Source organism: Lepisma saccharinum, chromosome 12 (genome assembly GCF_977018435.1).
Source record: "Lepisma saccharinum chromosome 12, izLepSacc3.1, whole genome shotgun sequence".
NCBI classification, from domain to species: domain Eukaryota; kingdom Metazoa; phylum Arthropoda; class Insecta; order Zygentoma; family Lepismatidae; genus Lepisma; species Lepisma saccharinum.
The window spans coordinates 57,623,168-57,648,551 of NC_139240.1; the positions used below are offsets into that span (position 1 = coordinate 57,623,168).

At 37.3% G+C, this 25,384-nt stretch overlaps 1 protein-coding gene across 24 annotated transcripts in view; it reads left to right on the forward strand.

Annotated features, from left to right (window-relative positions):
* Window positions 1–25,384, forward strand: part of LOC145996124 (coiled-coil domain-containing protein AGAP005037) — a 1,065,133-nt gene that overhangs the window by 952,348 nt on the left and 87,401 nt on the right. For all 24 annotated transcript variants that reach the window (XR_014442750.1, XM_083132404.1, XM_083132407.1 and 21 more), the window contains one exon: window positions 5,333–5,483. Coding sequence is in view for 23 of the 24 variants with exons in the window: in XM_083132404.1 (XP_082988530.1) it covers window positions 5,333–5,483 (151 nt within the window). In the remaining variant the exon portion in view is untranslated. The remainder of the gene's footprint in view (window positions 1–5,332; window positions 5,484–25,384) is intronic.

The following is a 25,384-nucleotide window of genomic DNA, read 5'->3' on the forward strand; positions in this document are numbered from 1 at the left end:
AAACAATAAAGCAGTTTTCAATGCCAAATTCCTGTTTTTTCATTGTTAGGCTCAAAATATAAATAGTGACCCTCATATTCAAGGCAAACTGCAAGAGAATCTTAAACCATACATTGGAATTGAGCCTAACAAATACAAAATATATTTTATTTCCTTGTATGCTTGACTGTAATCCAGAGATTCATAAGTAGAAACTTACTAATGAAGCTGTAACTGCATACATTGTCTTGAAATGTGAGTGCTTGATATTGGAGATATTGACTGTTGCAAAATACATGACAGTTTCCATACTGTAGTTTTCACATGTGTCTTGACTGAACAGTCAGTCAGGAAGTGGATAGCGTGATAGCCTTCTGAGGTAGAAAATGTGACTAAACATCACAATATATAACATTACAACCAAATCACATTTTTTAAATGAATCTCTAATTTATTGTGAATGACGCCAGTTAAATGTCTGCTACTGTCTGCTTATAACATGTCAGTATATTGTTTTATTGAATATTGTCCAACTTGAATTCTGAAATTCTGTTCGTTGTTACGAACAAGGAAAATTCCATTAAATTTTGTTTCAGTAAACATTATGTATCGGTACTCTATTGATATTGATAAAAATATCACCAGAAACATAAGTGAAGATGTTCACTGAAAAAGACACACACATGTAACTTAAATTTATATCTTCAAACAAGAGAATGTCAGTATATTGAGAAAACTTTTATGCAAGATATTTCTTATTATTATGTGGAAAATATTACAAAACAAAAGTTTTGTCCAAGTCCTTTGAAGTCCATACAAAAAAAAACTTGTGAGAAGTGGATCTACAGTTTGATGTAGGATCTGACCCTTTGAAATGTGCTCTTATCGAGAATAATTGACCAAAGGCCTATTGATTACTGAATTTCAGGGACGTCCATGTGTAGAATAGGTTAATATAATATGTTATGAGCTGTAAATATGATTTTGCCAAAAAAGTAATAGTAACAATTGGTAAAAAAATCCATTCACATAAAACTCTCTTGCAATATTCAATATTCAGGTTGAATAGAGTGTAAAGTCTATGTATCACAAACATAACATTAACGTTTATACCTGCACATGGATGTTTATGAGTTTTCCTTCATCCATTCATCCTAATTGTTGCAATTTGCAAATGTAGCACAGTGAGAATAGTAACATAAATTAATAAATTACAGCTATTATTATATTTTATTTTTAAGTGCTGGACACAGAATAAAATAACTGAGAACTTGAAAACTTTACATACAGTAGCACCCAGGGGGGAGGGTTTGTTGGGGGTCATAACCCCCTCCCCTTTGGAGCAGTATTCCTAAAAAATAATAATGTCTAAGGTAGGAAAAGATGGCAAAAAGAGGGCTAACTCTTAAAAAAAAAAGTATACATAACCCCCACACCCCCTATATGCCTTCATGGGCACAGGGAAACACTTTACTTTTTTTTTACCCCCTCCTTTGGAAAATCCTGGGCACGTCACTGTTTACATATTCATATATTGACCTAATGAATAAAATCTGCTGGGAGTTGAAAGGAAAGATTTGATTTGATTTTGGTTATTTATCAATGGCAACGAGGATGAGTGATAATATGATGAAAGGACACTGACAAAGAGCACCCATGTCCATGCCAGGATTTGAATCCAGTACCTTTGACATTGTGGCTGTTTTAACCACTTTGCCGCTAAGGTCGGCTAGTAATGAAAGAATTGATGTAAGTGAGAACAGCTTATTTGCTGGATTCCTCTTCACTGAATAATGATGCTACTACTTCTCACCCCTCCCCTTTTTTCTGATTACAACTACCACCACAAACAGGCCCAGATTCAAGTATGTGAAGGCCTGTATCCCCACCCAAATACACAATTTCAATATTTCTTTTTCATTATGGCCTGTTTCAAATAAATTTTTCCAGAATGCCTTCTGGGGCTGAAGCCCCCGAGCCCTCCTTCGTCTACTTAAATTTGCACATGACTACAAGTAAAGGGCCTCTCCGATGGTAGAGGTAACGTCATTGTTTGTAATCAAGTGCTCCCAGGTTTGCTCCCACTTTAAACTGTAGGTCCAGTCCCAATTAGCCTATCAGTGCAGAATTAGATGGGTGGTCTGTATCAGTTTTACAAATATTTATCAATCTTTTATGATAATGAAAATTACTGTGACTGAAATGATGTGTGTGAAATATACAAGGTAGTCCAAAGAGTATTTTACAAATTTGTAAGTGTATAAATATTTGTTCAGAAAAGTTTCAGAACTGGTTGTGGTCTCATTTCGTGAGGAAATACATAATTTTTTTAGCTAAAAAAGCTATTTCAGTTCAGTCTGTCTCCCATTGGTAATACGGCAGACTTCCCGCCTGAGGTGAATTTCTTGCAAAATCCACAGCAGTATATCAGGTGTCACTTCTTCACTGGGGTGTAGATTCATGCTCTGAGCTCGGCTAGATTAACTGCCGAGGATTGTCTCGCCCCAGTCGAATTTGTTAATCCTTCCATTTGAACTTATGAAGTTCAACATCTCCGCGAGCTTACATTATCTGTGACTTGCACAAGATTAAGAATATTCGAGAATTAATCTGATTTTCTTAAAAACAACAAAATTAACCATTATGTAAACGTTTTTGACATTTGGAAAATATATTATAAAAGTATGCTATTTACAGCTATTTTATGTAAATATTGTAAAAGTCTATTTTAAATATCATAATTATGTAAATCCATAGAAACCTGTAACTATCCACCAAGTTTCCTTGTTTTTTTTTTCTAAATAACTGTGTAGTATAAAAGGAAGCTGGTTTTCTGTATATTGGGGCTTTCTTACCCTATTGCTGGTATCACAAGTTTACCTTGTAGGGAGAACTACCCGGTCTTCGGGCGCTGCAATTTGCTCGGGCTAGTTTCTCATAACCTGCTGCTTCGTTTCTAGTTGCTTGCGATACCAAAGCAATTGTGATTATTCTTGTTAGGGTTACCCGTTTCAGATTTGTCATCAAATCTGCGTCACTTAATCTAAATCTAAGATTGCCAGGGATTAAGTATCATTGTACATTGTGCATTATTGATAATGAACCAATCTTTATTGGGAGAAAGTTCCATACCTTTTCATTACTAAAAAACTTAAGAAAGAAATAAAATCCGACACCAGTGACCAAGTCAACGGCTACAATTTAGTTACCCAACAATTAAGCTAACTGAGAAGTCCGTTCCAGGCTAACTTAGTAAAAAGACCTAAGCCCTCGAGGATCAGGTGTCAGGATGGAACACTAGATGTGTAATGAAACTCCCAAAAGTAAACATCTAGGGGAGTCAGATCAGGTGAATGAGGTGGCCATGCAATTTTCCCACCTTAACCTATCCATCGACCTGGAAATCGGTTATTGAGGAAATTCCGGACTTCAGAGAGGTAGTGCACCTTCCTGGTCATCCTCATTGATCTGGGGAATGAGAAAAATTTTCCAACATATTGAGATACATTATTCCATTGATGGTCGTTTCTTGAAAAACTACCACCAAAGATTTCCTCTCACTTGCTCAACAATAGCATCGGAAACGCACAGACATCCTGGCGATTTGTTATATCAAACTGAACACTGATGCCAAGAGTAAATGGAAGGATCTTTCCCATGGTGGGTACGAAAGTTCCGTTGCACATTGGTTGCAAACTTTGTTTCTTCGAACCAAAACACACAGTGAGCTTGCTCTTGACCTGTAAAAGCAACCATTTTTAATAGAACTGCCACTGGCGGTACTATTTCACAACACTAGTCAAACTCGATGCTTTTTCTTACAAAATGACACCACAACCAGTTCCGCAACATCTCTGAATTAATTTGTATACCTTACAAAGTTGCAAGGTCCTTTTTGGACCACCCTGTATAATTCTAAGATAACATTTACTTTCCAGAGGGGGGCATGTCCCTCCTCCTTGCACCCTCTGGACGTCCATGACTGTGGTACATTCTTATGTAGTTAATATTCTGTGTTTTGCATTGTCACTAGGACGATATATCGCAATATTGAAAAAATATCATCCAGGTTATATCATATATATCATCACGATATTTTAGTGATATATATCATGTCAGCGATATATCATCATGATATTTTAGAAATATATATGATGTCGGCGATATATCATCACAATATTTTGGTGATATATATCGTGCCAGCGATATATCGTCATGATATTTTGGCAATATATCCACAATATTTTGGTGATATATATCATGTCAGCAATATATCGTCATGATATTTTAGTGATAGATATCGGTATGATGATATATCATGATATTTTAGCGATATATATTGTGTTGGTGATATATCATCATGGTATTTTGACGATATACAGGGTTATTATAAATGATGGACCCATTTTCAAAACATCATATTTATTGAGGTACAAATCCAAAGAGAACAAGCTATATACCAATGGAAAGAGGAAGGTTCAAAGTTTGTTACCACAATGTTTGTAACTGTTATAAATGTTCAATGTGGCCACCATTGGCTGCACGGCAAACATCGATGCGGTAGCCAAACTCGTTCCACACACGCGTAAGCATATCTGCTGTTACCGAGTGCACGGCAGCAGTGACCCGGTTACGCAGATCGTTCCGAGTTGTTGGTAGAGAAAAAATATAAATATGCTGACCAAGGCAGTAATTTATTTTATTAAAAACATAAACTAAACGTAACGTTTCAACCTTCTGATGAGTCTGATGAAGACCTTGCTAGAAGGTTGAAACGTTACGTTTAGTTTATGTTTTTAATAAAATAAATTACTGCCTTGGTCAGCATATTTATATTTTTTCATAATAATGGAAACAAGGCTTAATGGTGTTATTATTGTTGGTAGAGGCGGGATGGAATGCCCGCTGCACTGCAATTTGCGACTCACTTTTCACGAACTCAAGCACGCAGAAAACCTTGTGCTCCAAGGTCGCCATCTCGCTCACAACTGACAGCGACTGTCCTCTCGCGAACTCTACCGGCAGCTTCCGCAACCACCACAGCCCGCCGGCTGCTGCCCGCCAGAAACTTTGAACCTTCCTCTTTCCATTGGTATATAGCTTGTTCAATTTGGATCTGTACTTCTCTACCTATGACGTTTTGAAAATGGGTCCATCATTTATAATAACCCTGTATATCATGTTGGTAATATATCGTCACGATATTTGCCAATATCACGATATCATATCGTATCATCTGTGATGATATTTTCTTGACGATATATCGCGATATCGAATTTCTGATATTCTCCATTCCTAATTGTCACAGTCCTTGATTTAAGCATTACATGTGTTCCTTTGGTTATTTTTCCAGATCGTCTTCATGCCGAATCAGGTTATATGTCTTCCCCTGAGCGTGGGCGACCCTATCCATCATACCCTAGTGGTAGTTACGAAGATCCTTACTACAGCCAGTATGGGTCTCGATCAGGATCAATAACACCAGTCATAGATGAAGAAGCCAGGTGTGCATCATACGCAATAATTTGCAACAATCGACTTTATTGGCACTACTAGTTGTTTTTTTTGCATGGGTGATGCAATAGAATTGCATGTTATGGTGTTTGGTATCACAAAGCTTGCCCAGACTGTCTATGAACTTTGTAGTGTTTCTTTTTTTCTTTTGCTTTTTTTGTGAGCATAATTATTTTATTTTTTGACCGAGTAGCTTGAGTTAAACAAAGTAGATATAATTGCTATTTGTTTATGTAATCTTGCATATACAAAAGACATGAATTTTCATACTTGATTTGAATTGTAGGAAATATAGTGATTTTTTTTAGTGTATGCTCTTTAATAACTTGAAATAAAAATAGAGATAAAAATGATTTTTTTTGTCATGAATATACGAGGCGTATTTTTTAAGTAAGTACCATTTTGATATGTACAAAAAACAAGTAAACTTTTTGTAACAATTTTATTGTTACATGAAAGACCACACTTTTATCTACTTTTACACATAATTGCCACCAATATTAAGGCACTTATCATATCGAACAACAAGCTTTTGTATTCCGTCGTCATAGAAGTTTGCCGCCTGAGTTGACAGCCACTGCAACATGGCCGTGAGCACAATTTTTGATAGTTTAAGCGTTCGGTAGATAACACTTCTTGAAACTTCAGGGAACTCCTCTGATAACGAAGAAATCGTGAAGCGTCTGTTCTCTTTCACTTTTTCGTCGACTTTCTGCACCAAATCGACAGTGATCACAGTGATCACTAGGGAAAGGAACTTCAGGTAAATAAATGTTTTTTCTGCGATAAGATAGAGACCCTCTTTTTTGCCAAAATTCTGATCATAGCCTTATATGTCAACACAGCAAATTTTATTTTACATAAAAACACATATTTTCCAGTTCTCCGTATGTAAATACATATTTTGCGAATTTTCATTTTAAATGCATAAAATCGCTCATTGACTTCATCTACCTCGAAATCCTCGAAGGAAAAATGTTTATTCTCCGCACCTCTTTCATATCGAGAGTGTTAGGTTTGTTTTGTCTTTAAGCACCCTCGCTGGCAGACTTCTGGCACCTCGCCTACGATCCTATTGGGAGAAAATAGCTGTAAGTAGCTGGGGCTGGCTACACGTAATGATAGCAAGGCTTTTTAATGAAGCAATGCAGCTATTGTGGCCGGAAGGCATAAAATTTGACAATGTTCTTCCCTTCACAGATGCTGCATCTTACATGCAGTAGGCCTTGCTGTTAGCTACCCCAAAATGGTGCACGTTACATGTGTGGCTCATGCGTTGCATAGAATATGTGAAAAGATAAGAGCTCTTTATCCCAATGTCGATGAACTGGTTTCAAATTTGAAGAAAGTTTTTATCAAGTCGCCTAGAAGAATAGACATTTTTAAAGAAAAATGTCCTGAAGTTCCCCTTCCCCCTACACCTGTAGTTACGCGATGGGGCACTTGGTTGGATGCAGATGTTATGCCCAGAACTTTGAAAAAATTGTATCTGTTGTAAATGATCTCGACAAAGAAGAATTCTGCAAGAACTGTTGATGGAGCCCTCCTTAAAAGTCGAATTGGCATACATCTCAAGAAACCTGTCCTTTCTCTCCAATTCCATACGAAAGCTTGAATCGTCCGCGTATAGTAGAAACGAGACTGAAAGAATTCACTGGATCTAACGCACGAGTGCAAATGTGTAAATGTACAGAATTTTTTGGGAAAAAACAAGGTTTTCAAACTTTGTGCCAAATTGCACGTGTTTTGGAAAGTGAAGTAGAGGAAGAGGAAGCTTTGGAAAACTTCAGCGTTAGTGACATTTCGTGCTTCAAATATGCAAGAATTGTTTCTTGTGACGTGGAGCGATCTTTCTCACAATATAAGATGCTATTTAGAGATAATCGTGACAGATTTAGGTAACAGTTTCATGCATCGGAGACACATTTCTTCAATTTTACACAAGAAACTACTTACGGAAATGAGTTTGTCCAAGGTTTACAACCTCCGTCGATATATATTCTTCCTAAAACTTCATCCTACAATGCAGCAGAACAATAAATAATCACTTTTCATGTAATAATATTGCGCATTTTGTGAAAATCGACAACATCATGCCGTTGTTTCCAAGATGTACCTGCAGATGGCTCTAGCGTCGGAAGTCACGCGATCTCGCTAGTGGAATCAGGGTTTCCAAACGCGCGATTTTTTTCGAGAAACGCGAGTTTTTTTTCTTCGAGAAACGCGCGGGTTTTTTTTTTTCGAGAAAGAAAAATGGTTTTTCGATGAATTTAGGGGAGAAATGGGTGCTAATGGAACCTAACCTAACAGGCCTAACCTAACCTCGTGTGAATGGTTCGTGGGGCTACCCGTGGATGGTTTTTGGGGCTAACGTCAATGGTTTGTGGGGCTACCCGTGGATGGTTTTTGGGGCTAACGTCAATGGTTTGTGGGGCTACCCGTGGATGGTTTTTGGGGCTAACGTCAATGGTTTGTGGGGCTACCCGTGCATGGTTTTTGATCCCCGGTTTTTTACAACTTTCATGCACAATAGAGTTGGAAACATTGATATTCGAAAACAAAAGAAGCGTTACAATTCGCAAAGCAAGCGATATCGCACCGTGACGTGCTTTCCGTAGCATTAAGGAAAATGGTTTATTTTAGCAGAAAAATTGTTTGTTTTCGTGCAAAAAGCATATTGGCACCTTCCACTATGTTCCACAATACATAATTGGTAAGTACAAACCACAAGAAAGACAAAATATCCGATTTAAATGTGTCTCCGATGCATGAAACTGTTACCAGGTAATCATTTAGAAACTGATTTCAGGTGTTTAAAATGCATGTTATAGTTTGTTTTTGTTACCAAATGTTTTTATTTTTGTCACATATTTTCCTGTTTTTATCACATATTTTCAACATTTATGACACATAAAAAATAAATATTTCTGAGTTTTTTAGCACATAAAGTTCCGTTCCCTAGTGATCACCAAATCGACAGCCCACTCCATCCCTCGTCATGAACATCCTTTCGGCCATCTTTGAATGCTCTTACCCATTTGCGTACCATTCCATCACTCATAATGTTTTGTCCGTACACTTTACAAATCTGACGGTGAATTTCAACTGCGTTCACGCCTTTAGTACTAAGGAAACAAATAACAGCACGTATTTCACAGTCGGCGGGATTCTCAATCGGCGGAGGCATAAATATGCAAAAGCAAATGTATACACGATCGATTGTTGCCGCAATGGCGTCTGTGGCTTGCCAACAGATGTAGGTGCATAGTGCGCATGCATGGGACACCGACCGCAGCAGCGGAATTTCAAAACAGTACTTACTTTAAAAATACGCCTCGTAGTATTAACTCAACAGAATTACCATTGCAAAACTCACTAATTTTAATATTTAATTTTTACTTTAGTGAATGTTGCAATGATGATACAAAGTAGGCAAATGAAGTTTTATAACATATGTAACATTTCTGTCTTAACCCTGTATATTTGTCATTGCATATTTATCTCCAATATGGAAAATATTGTCAGTCTCTATCAGTAGTCACTTAGTTACCTTCCCTTGTGAGTGGTTTTTCTGAATTTCATAAATTCCATGCTTCCGTAGATAACCCCATGTTTAGAAAGTCCAGTTGCATTTTGTGTACAGTATTCTCCACTAATGAACTCTTAACGGGTCCTCCTAGGTACAATACCCAGTGGAGGCACATAGTGGTTCAGATCACATTTTAAACTGTAGGTCCAGTCCCAGTTAGCCTTTCTGTGCATAAAATAGACACAAACTAAAAAAAAAAGCAAAAATAATGATTTCTTGCACTAATCCATGTTCCGAAACTCATGCATAAGGCTTTGAACCAGCTGTGTTATATGGGAAGTCATCTTGGACTTGCCCGATGGCATAGTGGTAACACCGTTTACTTTTAATCAAGGTATCCTGGGTTTGATACCTTTTGGAGGCACATTAGATAGTGGTTCGGATTTCAGTTTAAACTCTTTAAGTTCAGTTCCGAATAGCCTACCTGTGCATGAAGCAGATTTAAAACAACAATTCAGTGCAACAACCGAAGTCATCTCGCAATTGTAGTGAACAAGTCCAAGGTTTAATTCTAACTGGGGACACATTGAAAAGGTTCACATCCCACTTTAAACTGTAGATTTAAGTCCCAAATAGAATATGCATAAAATATACAGAGCATTCCCTGACATTCGCTACAAGACTCGGTGGCAAGCGGCCCGGCATCAGCGCTTGTATTTCCCGATGAACGGATCTGCGACAGTCGCTAGAGTCGGCTATTAAAATTACAGTTTTCATATTGTGTACTAACCTTGACTTCAGAAGGTGTTGAAAATGATGACCCTCTGCTGCAACACATTCCTGGCTTTCCAAATGAAATTGGCATTTACACGTGCAAGTTCATCTACTGTAATTCTCCCGATTTCTCGTACAATACTCTCTTTTAACTCACAGGTGGTGTGCGGATTGTCTTTGTATACTTTATTTTTTAGAATTATTTTCCTGTAGTTTACGGTTATTACAAGCATAAGAAAACAGTTTTTCTTGTGACGTTTCAGGAGAACACACACTCCTTTCATCAGACATTTATTTTCATTTTGACTCAATGTCTGATGAAAGGAGCGTGTGTTCTCCTGAAATGTCACAAAGAAAAACTGTTTTATGCTTGTAATAACCGTAAACTACAGGAAAATAATTCTATAATGCAAGCAATGCGTACATACAAGAAAAACTATTTATTTTTTAGATTTCCCCATTTTTCTTTCCACTTTTATTCAGAACTGACCCTGTTACTCTAAACTTTTTTATGAGGTTTAATATAGTGGTCCTATGTGGAACGGGAACACCAGGAAATTTCGTTGCAAAACGTCGTCGCATTTCTCCACAATTCCTCTTTCCGAAGTAACACTCGACAAGATAAATCCTTTGTTGTAATGTAAACTTATGTGGTGCCATATTAAGCCACAATCTTCAACACATGGACACGACACAACACAACTTCCGGGGGAGGATTATATTGGCGTCAGTCTGCAAAGTCAACAGACAGGGAAAGAGAGCGAAGGCAGGGAGAGCGAAAAAAAACAGACTGTAGCGTGCGACTGTCGCGGACCCGTTGATCGGGAAAGACAAGCGCTGACACCGGGCCGCTTGCCGCAGTCTCATAGCGAATGTCAAGGAATACTCTGTACATAAAATATGCATAAAGCAACTGAAAATTGTATTCAATGAACTTTATGGAGCTTATTCATGTTTGATTCATACCAAATGCCATTTTGTGGAAATAGTTTGCTGCTCTTAGCACTGAAGGTAATGTGACAGCTTCAAACTGTACAAGTTTGCTAGGTGCAATGTAGCTTGGGCAGATAATAGTACCAAGTTGTGGAGGAGCATATTAATCAGTACCCTACCAGTATTTATTAATATAAGATTACAGATAATTTTACTAAAGTTTGGTGCTGTGCACTCTTTAAAATTGACTCCTTGTGTTGTTTGGGTGACTATATGGACAAAAAAAAAAAGCTTAACTTGGTTCACGGACATAACCAATCATGTGACACAAGAACTACATCGAGCGTAAAATTTACCCAATGTGCATCCTTGGTTCTGGCAAAGAGCACTTGTCTTACTTTCGTTTTTTCCTCATCTTTATCAATTGCATAATGCAATAAAAATGTTCAACAACTAATAATTTTATATTAATCAATGAAGGTATTATTTTTTTACATGCCTTAAAAAATTATAATTCAAATTTATGAAGCAATTTGGTTGTGGATAAAATTTACCTTATCCTTACGTTCTGCCAGATTAACAAGTGCACTCATTACCTATTTAGGGTTCAGCACTATTGTAATGAAATAAACTGGCATTGTGAACCTGTGATACCAGTTACTTTGTCGCTTCTATCCTCTGGTGCTACCACAATGGGATCTGTTGCTTCTGAAACACTGTAGACTTCGACGTTACCTGGTTCCTCTTAGCATAGGCATCTCAATTCTTTAAATTAGGCACAAACAGGAGATCTCTACGCTGGGAGGACCAGGCAACGCCGAAGTCTACAGTGTTTCAAAAGCAACAGATCCTGTTGTGGTAGCACTAGCGGAGACGATTCCACACAGGCAAAACAGCGACAGCAAAAAATCAGGTGAGGCCAGGCCAGCTCGGTAGCTCAGTGGTAGAGCAAAATGGCACGGTATGCCAGACACCCAGGTTTGAGTCCTGGTTGAGCCTGCATCACTGAAATTTCTACATAGTGCCTAATCTTCATAAACGCAATACCTTTAAATACAACATAACAATAAATACTTCAGGTTCTCACGATTTCCGCAAAGCTGTTTTACTTAATTTTCTTTTCTATTAATTTCGGTAGCCGCTGTCACCATCCTCGTTGGAATTTGTTGTGACACATGTAACACAACGAATTCCAACGAGGATAGTGGCAGTGGCTACCGAAATTAATAGAAGAGAAAGTTACCTAAAACAGCTTCGCGGAAAACGTGAGTACCTGAATTATCTATTACTGCGTGTCTCATTCCCATAGTATGAATAAATAGTTCAGTAGGTAAATAGTTGCGAACTGGTTTTACAGATTTTCATATCTGTCCAACTAATTGTGTAAAGGTGGACATAGATTTAGCATAGGGCCTCCCTGATGGCGCAGTGGTAGCATCGTCACCTTGTAATCAAGGGGTCCCGGGTTCGACACCTGGTGGAGGCACATAGTGGTTCGGATCCCACTTTAAACTATAGGTCCAGTCCCGATTAGCCTTACTGTGAATAAAGTGGACTTAAAACACTAACTCAAACCAAGCCAATAAATTTAGCATAATTGACATGTACCGAAGCATATTCTTCTAAACTGGAGATCAAATTGTGGATTATCATTTCAGTATGATTATAAAGTTGTGCGTTAAGCAGAGTTCTCGCAGCATTACATTTTTGCTGTTATCTTTCTCTTGGCTGTTCAAAATTCGTTATTTCTTCAATATAGTTTGAGATTGGACTTGATTCTTGTAACATTTTCTAAGAAAAGACTATACCTTTGTAGAGAGGTTTTTCATGTATAAATCTATGAAAAAGTTGAATATACGATTCTTATAAAAAGCAATTACATACAGATCATAAAGTGTCAATAAGTTCATTCACTGCTAGAAGATTGTGGTAAAATCCACAGTTGACAAGTTATTTGAGAATTTACATGTACCTTAAATTGATCGTCTTGCCAGTGCATTGATTCACCTAAGATGAAAACTGAAGGGATCTGAGCGCAAGTCACGTAACTCCCTTCAAGACAGTTTTGAGGAAAAGGCACATTTAAATAACTTAGTACTATGTTTAGCTGTTGGAGCACAGACATAGCCATCCATTCCTCTATGAGCAAGAATACTTACTTCTAGCACTGAAACGTTGATATTTCATATATCTACATAGAAATTTTCAGGGAAAAATGCAGGCTCAACCAGGACTCGAACCCGGGTCTCTGGCATACTGTACAATTGCTCTACCACTGAGGTACCGAGCCGGCCTGGCCTCACCTGATTTTTGGCAATCACTGTTTTACCTCTGTGAAATCGTCTCTGCCAGTGCTACCGCCAGTAGACTTCGACGTTGCTGGTTCCTCCCAGCATAGAGATGTTAATTATTGAAGATTAGGCACACACAGGAGACGAAGTCTACAGTGTTTCAAAGGCAACAGATCCCATTGCGGTAGCATTGGCAGAGATGATTCCACGCATGTAAAATCAGGCGAGGCCAGGCCAGCTCGGTAGCTCAGTGGTAGATCAATGACACAGTATGCCAGAGACCCGGGTTCGAGTCCTGGTCGAGCCTGCATTTTTCACTGAAAATTTCTACTTAGTACATCTGTGTGTGCCTAATCTTCAATAACTCACATTTCTAAGATATACACGTGACTCAATTTCCACGAAAAGTAGAGTTACGCCACTTGTGTTCTGAACCCCTCAATTCTGAGTACAATTATTCTCAAATTCTGAGAATAAAATATGGTAACTATAAGAAAAGCTAAGGTCAAGTGAGTTATTTGCTTGCAAAAAGCTTTAGGATAATTGTGCCTAGAGGATCCAAATTAAATGGATAGAAACATGGTCAGGAAGAATCAGTATCGCACAATTAACATACACACAGCCTTCTCCAATTTGACCTACAGCAATTAAATTTGTGACCAGATTATTTATTCTTTACCATGGTATGAACGACGTCATACCTAGCTACTAAACTGAAAACTTTGTGTATTGTTTATTTTCAGTAAATTATTAAAAATAAACTCTTATGTGCTCAAGCTATTCTGATACTTTTATTTGAGAAATAATTATATTATATTTACTATGATTTTAAAAATACCGGATCATCGAATTGGAAGTAACTTTTTATTTTTTATTGATTTATTTGTTTAACACTAGAAGCGCCAAGCTGGTCATTTTGACCGTTTTTCAAATTGCAGTTTCTGCTTTGTACAGAAACCTTTTTCTTCGTGCATTGAAATTTTGTGACTTTTCCTAAAATTTGCAGTACATTATTACTGCTATGCGTTATTTACAAAAAAATAATACTAATGGAAATATTTGTGTTTCCACCTAGAAGCGCCGTTGCCGGTCATTTTGACCACTAATGTATTTCAATGGAAAACCACTTCTCGATTGGAACGTTGCACTTACAGTTTCCACCCCTATTCTTCCTTCCTCTTTTGGACTCGCCCATATATGTTGGCGTATTGTCGAAGCTGATAAGAAGGAGAAAGTGAGGACTCAGTTTCGTTTGAACACTGCAGTTTGTAAGCATGTTTTCTAGACAATGTGTCCTCAGGAGACACTCCAAGGGAAAATCTGACAGTTGACGAACAATTGTTTCCTTCGAAAGCGAGTTGTAGATTTACACAGTACATGCCAACAAACCAGAAAAATTTGGTATAAAATTTTGGATGCTAGTGGAGGTACATTCCAAATACATGTGCAATGCCTTTCTATACCTTGGGGAAGATGAATCAAGGAATGATAATGTTACTGTACCTGAAAATGTTGTATTGAGAATTACTTCACCTTATCTAAATGCGGGTAGAAATGTAAATACTTACAATTATTCACTTCGCTAAAATTCGCTGAGAAGCTAAAGGAGAAGAAGACAAGCCTAATTGGCACTATGAAGAAAAATAGAAAGGAGATTCCTAATGAAATTGTGAACATGAGGACACAAGTGTATGAAACATGTTTGCTAAAAAAGAGGGGCATTACATTTTGTGCATACCAAGCTAAACAAAACAAAAATGTTCTACTCCTAAGCTCCGTGCATTCAGATGTAGAAGTAGATTTGCAAATCCAGAAGAAACTCCCAGAAACAATCAAGTATTACAACAAAACTAAATGCGGTGTTGATGTTGTTGATCAAATGGCACGCAAATATTCAGTCCGTGCTTCATCACGTAGATGGCTGATACATGTGTTTTACAATATCTTAGATCTGGCAGCAATAAATGCATGGGTAGTTTACAAGGCAGTCACGGGGAGGAACGTTACGAGACATCACTTTTTGATAGAATTAGCTGAGGAACTGAGAGAAGGACATTTGAATGCAAAGCCCAATAAAACATTGTCAACATCAATATCACATGCATGGAATGTAAGTGGGTCTGTTTCCAAAAAGAGGAGCCAATGGCAGGCGGCATTGTGCAATGAAAACAAAACAAGTGACATTTGTTCAATGTGCAACAAATATGTTTGTGGGAAATGTGTATCTGGTGTAGAAAAGGTACTGAAATGCAAAGAATGTAATATGTGAAATTTCATGACGGAAACGTATTTCCTTGAAGAAAATTAATATTTATTGTTGTAATTAGTGCATGGAAAATAAAAATTGCTAGGTTTCATGATATTTTTGTATTTTGTTACAAAATATTTTGTTTTATTAGTAATAAGATGATTATTGGCAATAGCCATTTTGAGAAATGGTCAAATTTTAAATACCGGTCATTTTGACCGGAGGTGGAGCTTCTAGGTAGTAAAAAATCCTGGCGCTTCTAGTGTTAAAGAATTAAGCTCGCTTTAAACAAACATATTTTCTTTAACGTTTTTCTTAATATTTGTGTCATGACCAAAATGCTACCGTGTAAAGTGAGAAATCTTATGGCATTTCAGATGCCATGGCATATTTCATGGCATTTCTCAAGGATAGGATCCATCCTATTTCCATAGCATTTTTCATAGCATAACCAATCAGAAGCAACCTCTAGGCCACGAGCGAAGTTGTAATGGTGCCCGCGTGAGATGTAAACAATAATCACTTCACACTATAATTATTCAACCTAGAGGAATTACGCTTCGTATGAAATGGTTTTAGGTAGAGATGCTTGGCACTGATTAAATATATACTTTACAACATTTACTGTACACGTATGAAAAAATATTTTAGTTTTTTTGCAATTGTAAACATATATGGTGTAACTCGATGTGCCTATCGTGCTGTATGTATCCTACAATGTAATCTCAACAGCTAATTGAAATGTTCCATGAAATGCTTCCATGTAAAATACTATCGACTATAAGATTTTTGGAAGGATTTACATAGCATTTTTGAAATTTTGAAGGAAATGCTTTCGTCTAAAGCCGGCTTTATGAACATATTCAGAGAATTGTACCTGGCAATTTTTTCAATGAGGTTAAATGAAGGCATTTGAAGTTTCAACTTGGAAAGGAATGAAATTTTGTAAATGGGAGAACCCAGTTATTTGTAACAATGTATAATGTGGAAGACACGGATTATGTGCCACAGATTGACGAATGCACTCTCTGCTGCAAATGCTTTCGCAGCAACCAACAATGTGTGTGTTCGTAGTCAAACCACTGAAATTTACACTTTGGAATTTATTGGTATTGTGGCATAATGTTCTGCATTGAACACTTGTGAAGAAATTACTGTGTTCCAGTAAAATACTCGCACACACACACTCGCAAAATCCATAGTGTTCACCAGTGGAACAATTCATTGCTAGTGATTTCACAAAGGCACTTCTACAGATGGAAACTTACATGTTTTCTCTTTGGTGCATTATTTTGAAAAAATATACATGTATAGAAACACTCAGGATGGGATGTTTTGAAGCCAATGCTTTTGAAATGTGCAGTGCTGCACAAAACAATTCGTAGAAGGAAATCTATTTACAGTAGAGTGTTGCAGTTCATTATGTTTTGTTTATCTTTTTCTCAATGTGTTGCACTCTTGTGGGAAGGGAAATAAGGTATCCCCCCCATGAAAAAGAAAGAAGTGGAAGAAGAAAATTTCAATTTGAAGAGCCTCTGCAGCCTCCTGATGTGAAGAAAGATTATAAAATGTAGTTCTCTTAGGGTCTTAGCCATGCAAAGATTTTTCATCAAAAACTAATTGGATTGTGGAGTAGTAAAAGAGAAGAAAGTATGATAGGTGCCGATAAGTACCTTAGTCTAGCAGTAAGCTAGGTAAATATTGTTTTATTGTAGGTACCAAGATATATATGTCCTACTGTCACAAACAAGTTTTGGCACCATGCTCGAAGTATAGGGTTAAAAAGGTTCAGGGAAATTGCTAAAAGCATACATTTTTTATTTATATTTTTTGCAGATTTTTCCTAAAAAATGCCCAACATAGTAGATTCCCAAAAGGCGGTGTTTTATTGTACAGTCACGGACACTGACAGGTTGTAATGAATACATTGACTCAATAAAATCGTTACAACTCAGCTGTGTCCGTGACTGTACATAAATTCAAGTAACCAGGTTCCATAGCCATTGCTTGAACCAGTAGCCTACTTATGAAATGATGGTGGCCTCCCCGATGGTGCAGTGGTAGCATCGTTGCCTTGTAATCAAGGGGTCCCGGGTTCGATACCCAGTGGAGGCACATAGTGGTTCGGATCCCATTTTAAACTGTAGGTCCAGACCCATTTATCCTTACTGTGCACAAACTGGACTTAAAACTCCAAATCAATCAATCAATGAAGCGATGGTAACACACTTTTTTGCTATTACATAATATATATTAATTATTTCTTTGACGATTAACTATTGGACAATTTTCAAATATATGAGGGTGGATCAAATGAAAACGGAACAGGGACCACAGAATGAAATCAACAAGGTTTATTTCAAACGTAATCTCCAGAGTTACTCAAGAACTTGTCCCACAGTTTCACGAAGCGGTGAATATCCTGCTTGTAGAACTCCTTTGGCTGAGATCGGAATCAGTTGCGAACATTGTCCAAGTGGAAGCGCCGACCCTTCAATGCCTTTTTCAACGGACCAAAGATATGGAAGTCGCATGGCGAATGATCAGGGCTAGGGCTATATGGTGAGTCTTCCAACACTGTCCACCCAAACGTCGCCGTGTTCTTTGTAACAGCTGACGTATGTGGTGCTGCGTTGTCATGCAGCAAAACCACTCCAGGCCAGGCTGTTTCACCTTGATTGCTGTTCGGACGATACTGCTACCCGACTGCCTACGCATACCACGTGCTCACTCGCGACTATCTAGGGCGAGTCCATTATGCAGTAGGGGTTTCCTTCATTACCTCTCGCTCTACCGCTACACAGGGTTGTCGCGACACACATACATAAATATAACCCAATACATCCACGGTTCAGTTTTCATTTGATCCACCCTAATACTTAGCATGATAGAATGTTTCTATTCATTGCCGATTAATGTGGATTTCTTGAGTCAATTACCTTTTCTATTTCTTATTATACCCTGTATTAAGATGGAATGTCAACATTCTACCTCATATGAAGGCTAAACAAACAAACAAATTTGACCTTTCTACAATGAATAGTTCTTATTTTAATAACCTACACTTTAAAGTTCTTAACAAATAGAAAATAAAACCTGCTTTTGACAAGTTACAATACTCGCAGTTTCTTGTAACTCGAGTATGTCATACTTATATATGTATACATATAAATGAAAAAAAGCAGGATGTTAAAGTTGCCATGTGATATTGGGCCACCTGTGGTCCCAGCCATCCTTAGAGGGTGAAAGTTTTGTCAAGATATTGGTCTCCATTATTCTATGTAAGCTAGAAATATATTGAATGTGTGAATATTACTGCTGTATAAATTACTTACTACTATGTGTACATCAATCAAGAGTTGATCTGCATCTCCATTTAATCATATGATTGTAGTGAACAACTTACAAGTTGTTTTTTTTTTTAAACAATTAAATCCGTCCTAGCATTTGTTTGCTCAATTGCTCTGTACTGTAGCAGACATTTTAGTATTTATAACTAACTTTTTTAAATCCTAAGCATTTTTACATGCTAGTTTCCATTTGTGTTAGTAATGCTGCTTGAAGTAATATTTTCCCATGATGAGAATGTATTAATATATTGTACAATCATAGTGTAAATGTTGGTAATGTTTGAAAATATTGTCCCTTTCTGATAAGTGAAATAATAACAACCATTCTTATTGCTAAGGTTGTGCATGCTTTGTTATTAAACCCTGTAGCATCATGCTTTCATATCTTTGGATGTAATGCTTGGAAAGCAAGTTTCTTATGCTTTTATGCAAAGTTTGTCCAGGAAAGATTTGCCATTTGATATATTTACTATTGTTTAATTCTGATTAGTGTCAGAGAAAGTGCTAAAAGAATACATTTTTTACATTATACTAACATGTGGTGCAACAGCCCATTGGCTTACCTACCGACAACTGACCTCAGTCCCACCTGATACGACTCACTCACTTAACATGGAGGTGAGAGATCATCCAATCAGTTACGGGGTGTGATGTGGTCAGCAAGAGAAACCCCCAGTCATTGTAGGTTTCCATGATCAGGTTAGGCTACTCATTCGTAGATTCTCAATTTCCTCAAAATGGTGGGTGGCTACCGGTCCCATACACTGGCCGAAATCTCTGGATATAAGTTGTTACCCTTCCCCCAGGTGACTCGAACCTGCGCATGTCCCATAGTCAGAGCCCAACGCAGTATGGCCATGGTGCAGGGCATTCGAGCAGAATATTCAAAGTAAACAATGCATTTGATCAAAAAATTGAGTGAAAAATGCAGGAACCACATTATATTTCCACATTCTAATACAAAGAATAAATAGTTCCACAGTTAACATACAATTTTCATTTGACATTATCCATTGTCTACTGCTTTAAACTATACTTATTCTAACCCTACGTTACGAGAAAGCACCTCTTCTCTCGTCTTCAAGTGAAATTTCTTTTGCCGATGGTGGGAATCGAACCTATGACAGATCTGTGATTTTACTACAAATCGGGTATGCTATCCAACTACTTCACGGCAGTTAAAGTTACGAATTTGTAGTAAAAATCACAGGTTTTTCGTAGGTTTGATTCGATTTCCACCTCTGGCAAAATAAATTTCACCTGAAGACACTGGCGTACCGAGGATATTTTTTTTTTTCGGAGAGGCTGGAAATCTTACAGGTGGATGCTTTTTAGAGGGGGGGTGGGTGGCATGCACAGTATGATATTTCATACTTTCTACTCTCAAAAATGGCAATCGTGTCATTTTAAGAGAGGTCTGCATTTACCACTCTGGTTTTTCCCTACTTCTTCGCTGCTTTTATTTGAAAATGTAGATTTTTTCAAAATTTCAAATCGGGCTGTAGCCCCATCAGCCCCCCTCCATCCCCCATCTGCATACGCCAGTGCCTGAAGACGAGAGAAGAGGTGCTCTCTCGAAACGTAGTACTAGAATAAGTATAGTTTAAAGTACTAGACAATGGATAATGTCAAATTAACATTGAATGCTAATGTAGAACCATTGTCACTAGCATTCAGGGAAGTATTAGTTCCACAGTTATCAAAATTCCAACAATTATAGTTTTGCTTTTCAGTGCACAAACTGTAAGAAATGCAGAAACATAATGGAAAATAGTTGGGCTGGATATTAACTTGCCTGATGGATCGAGGAGCAAAGTCTTAGCTATTCTTCCCGTTTATATAATAAATAATATTATAATACATTTTGTATAAAATGTTTATTTTTATTAGTTTATAACATTATAACTGTTGAAATTATTATTATTTCTACTATTCAACTTTTATCGATAACCAGGTCCCAAGCACCCCTGAAAAAATTTTGCAAACGCAAACTACACAACACTAAGTATTCCAACACAGTAGGCAGGCCAACCTGCCAATCACCACCCTCTAGCGACTGAAACCGAACAACTGCCAACAGAAAACATAGCAGACGATTCAAGGAAAGAAACACCCACCAGCGCTACCAGGTGAGATAAATTGGAACTACCGCTACCTGGGAATAAACAAAGTATATTACAGTTGTCGTAACCTTTGTTAATGGAGGCAGTGATCCTTCAAAATTAATCGGAAACAACAATTGAATTTGAAATGTGGAAATACGGAACATCACATATACAACACAAAAACCACATTTATTGCACCCAGCATTAAATGAAGGGATATTTAGCATAATTGATAAAAAGAGGTACAAGAAATGCCATCACCTAGGTGGCTGAGTGGGCTCAAGAGTCTCTCCACTAACAGTCCCAGGTTTAAATCCTGGCATGGGTGTTTCTTTGAGAGTTTACTTTCACCAATATCATCTATTATTATTCATTCTTACTATTGTGTAGAAAAGCAATGTAAAATTTTTAAAAAATGTAGATATACATACTGAACAATGAAAGAAAGTGACATTCAGCTGTATGAATCATTCTTGGTCTTGTAAGATTTATTCACATAATTGATTCATTCACAAAGAACAAAACATTGAAAGTTAAAAAAAGTAAAGTGCTCCTCTGTGATTTGCCATGAGGGTGTGGAGTTAGTGCCACACACTTTCTTGATGATGGCCGAAGCTGGGGGTGGTGTTATCAGCACCACACCCCTGGCCACCTTTACCCCCAGAGTTTCCTCTAGGTACCCACTTTATATGAGGCTGAGTGGGTGCTGGAGCTGCTTGAACAGGTGGAAAAAAAATCTCTGCCGGGTTTCAAACCCGGGTCTCTCGCATGGATAGATCATCCAACTAGTTACGGGGTGATGTGTGGTCAGCCCGACAAACAACCAGTCGTTCTAGGTTTACATAACCGGGTTATGCTACTCATTCGTAGCTCCTCAATTTCCTCACAATGGTGCGTGACAGCCGGTCCCATACACAGGCCGAAATCTCCAGGAGACTCGAACCTGTTGATAAATTCTAACAGTAAGATGAAAAACTGAGTTATGAATAACAGGAGAGAAACTAAAAAATGGCATTTTTTTCATATCTAATGATTAAAATATAACAAAAACAATAGGTGCGTAGGTAGATAATGAATCGTGGAGAAAATCAGAACATTGTGAAGTAATACAGTATTTTATTATGTAATAATATTCTTTCGTATTTCTAGAGATTAAAAATACAAAATTATTTGTTAGTTACGTAAAATGAATATCTACAAAGGCGGTCGCAGAGAAAGTGAGACAGATTTTTTCCTGGCTTGGCAATGCTTCCTATGGTTTCGGCACTAGTTGTGTCATGTAGGATGACTCATTCTGTTTCCGTAGCAAGTTGTCACATGTTGCGAGACCACGTTAGTGAGCAGCTGTGTTGATTTACGTGGAACGTGTTTTTGTGTATAACATTGCTTTTCGTGATGAGTATTCAAGATGAACAGCGACATGCCATAAAATTTTGTTGGCGTTTAGGGAAAAGTGCTGCGGAAACATATGCAATGTTTCAACAGGCATATGCCGATCAAGACAGACTTAGTAGAGCCACAGTGTACCGATGGCACAAGTTGTTCGAAGATGGGCGCAAATCAGGCACTTTGCTTCTGCATCCTAGACAAAGACCGTCCGTGATTAACGAGACGCTAGTGAATACTGTTGCAGCAATTATTTGTGATGATAGGCATATGCTTAGCTGTCAATGGTGCCTATTTTGAAAAAGATGTACGTCTACTCGATATGGCTGATTCTGAACAAAAATTTTGTTGTTTGTAATTTTTTTGTTTCATTTTAATGATTCTTGAACGGGTACATGTACATGCTTGTCTGTTAACTGCTACGCAGTCATGACTTTTTGACCTATTGCGCTCATTTTGGTCTCAATCAGCAGCTCATGAACCAAATTTTCACATTTGCTAGCCAATGGAGGTTGCTGTTTTCCTATACAGAAATTAGTCTCACCTTCTCTGCGACAGCCTTTGTATTTCGTACACCGACAACGTTTCTGGAACCACTGTTCACTTCTTCAGGTCCTATATCCCGGCTATCCGAAAATTTCCATAGCCTCGTCAAATCATATACTCATTTTACGTAAGTAATAAATAATTTTGTATTTTTAATCTCTAGGAATACGAAAGAATATATATAAATGTGAGTAAGTTGCACAAACCTGAAGTATGAATATTATGTAATAAACTGTGCACAAGTGTTTTGCAACATAAGTGGATGAAAGGTGTTCTAATTTATTACATATTTTTAAATGTACCATAGTACTACCAGCCTTGCAAGCAAGCGTGAATAAAACGGTGAACCCCAATTTCACATTCCTGGATTTTGTATTTTCCCTCATTATACATTTTGACTGGTCACAATCTAACAGAATTTTATCCTGAATTACATTTTTCGTATTTTAAGTTTTTTCAGCTTAGTTCCCTGAAAAACGTATTCTCTGGAAGTGAACACAGCAGGATGAAGTGGGAGCACCGAGAGTTCCAGGAATGAACTGATTCACTGCCAGGTCACTAGTAGCCGTGGACCCCAGATATCAATACACTCTCTACTGGCCAGCTACGAAATATGTTCTTGAAACTCTCATTTCTCCCAAAGGGATCACCAGTTACATGCAGAGTAGGGCTGAGCCGATACTGTTACCAATATATCGATATCGACCCATATCACTGGTACTGATATAGGAAAGTATCGGTTGAATTTAATTACCAATGTTTCACGGTGTCCATGAAAATGCCACGGGATGCTTTCGCTTAAGACCTTTGCTTCAAGTTCGGGATGTAGGCTTGTTTGTCTTTTTCTAATTATTTGAGGCTCAAAGCTTCCTACCCTGTCTCTTGGTGTTAATAGCTGAAATGAACCTGCACTTGTTCGCAAAGTGTCTCTAAATATCCTGGAAATTATGCATATGATTTTTGCAACAACATTGTGTGAAGAAATTAATTTTGGAATTAAATTATTATCTCATGTGAAATATGAATATTTTAAAAAGGGTGCCTGCAGGATTCTCAAGGGAGCGACATAGTAAGATTTCATCTTGGTCTTCAGTCATAGAAACTATTATTATTATTATTATTATTAGGATATACTTTACAGATTGTAAAATTCAATTTGAATTGAAAATGCTTTGGTGTTGTATACAATTTCAGACTCCAGTCTACTATTTAGATAGAAATTTAATTTGCCTTGCTTCCTTTTCATGATAATGTATCACTTTGTTGAACAGTTCTCTGTCTTTTTGCACTGGTTCACAAATTTACTGTTGTTCAAGCTACCCCTGATCTATGTTTGTACACATGGAGAGGTTCTGTCCAAAAAATAGTAATAATTCAAAATGACGGTGTGAATTATCAAGATTATCGGAACCCGACTTCTAGAAATGATTTTCCAACTTTTCATAATCCCGAACAGCAGATAAATTCCAAAGGATCTTGATATTTTCAGCACTATAAGTATCTGAAATTTCTTTAAATTAACAGTTTTTATTCCAAAAGTGCATAAGCAAAGAGGAAATAGTGTGTACAGTTCAGGATTTTCATCACATCAGGAAAGGAGTTTTTTTTTTCAGTCGTGAACATCTGGATTATTGATTATTTTTTTTTTCCAATCCCGTCCCAACCGAAAGTTTTCCGCCCCAATACTTCTTCTTATGACAGTCAACATAATTCTAATGTATCTTGCATTAACATTCTCTCCTTATTTTGTTGGACATTGAAGTTAATTGCTGCAACTGACAGCCTGTAATTAACATAAAACAATGTTATTTTGTAATAAATTATCACTACCATTCCACTTTTCGAATTACATTAACTTTTTGTAGATATCTCGGGTTGGAAAGGGGGGTTCAAGTTTCCCCCTGATATTGGCTCTGCCCTAAACAGAGTATTCACAAATTAGTTGTGCAAAAGTAATGCTTTATTATAAAGAGAGGATAAATCGTATTCAGTAACACAGCAGAAAATTCAATAAAACTTCAAGTTTTGCTTGTGTGTAATAAATGTTCAATATGGCTTCCATATCTTTTACATGGCAGATATCTAATCTGGAAGAGAATTCATCCCAAATCCTACAAATTATATCACTATTGTATAGTTGCAACTTTTTCTGTTATCTTAAATTGCATTACATTCAAACTTTAGGAAGAGGTGTATGCATAACATAAGAAAAGAGTGACGAACACAGGAAAGAAATAGTGGAAGATAAAACTCCACCAACTGATATGCATTCTGGTCATATGTTCATAGGAGCATTACCGTATTCAACATACTTTCGTGTAACTAATTTGTGAATACCCTGTATGTACTCTGTGGAAGTTGAGAAATATCACATTTGTTCCAGCTTTCTTGCAAGGCCGGTAACACTAGTAAATCAAGAATTCAACTGGAACAGATATTTGGATGAATGGAATGACATGTGCATGCATGTGAAAGAACAAATCTTTCCTGAATAACTTTGTGTATTGCTGTAACATTCTACTCTGTGTATATACTTCCTTCATTCATGTTTTACATACTTTCTTTGTGTATTTAAGACGTTAACACCGCATGCAGTAGTTATTTCCTGTAATGTAAAGATGTAGAGGTTCTCTTGACATTGTATGTACAGGGTGGCATGCGGGAATGGGAGATTTTGATAATGCCGTAATGCACACTAATATATATATATATATATATATATATATATA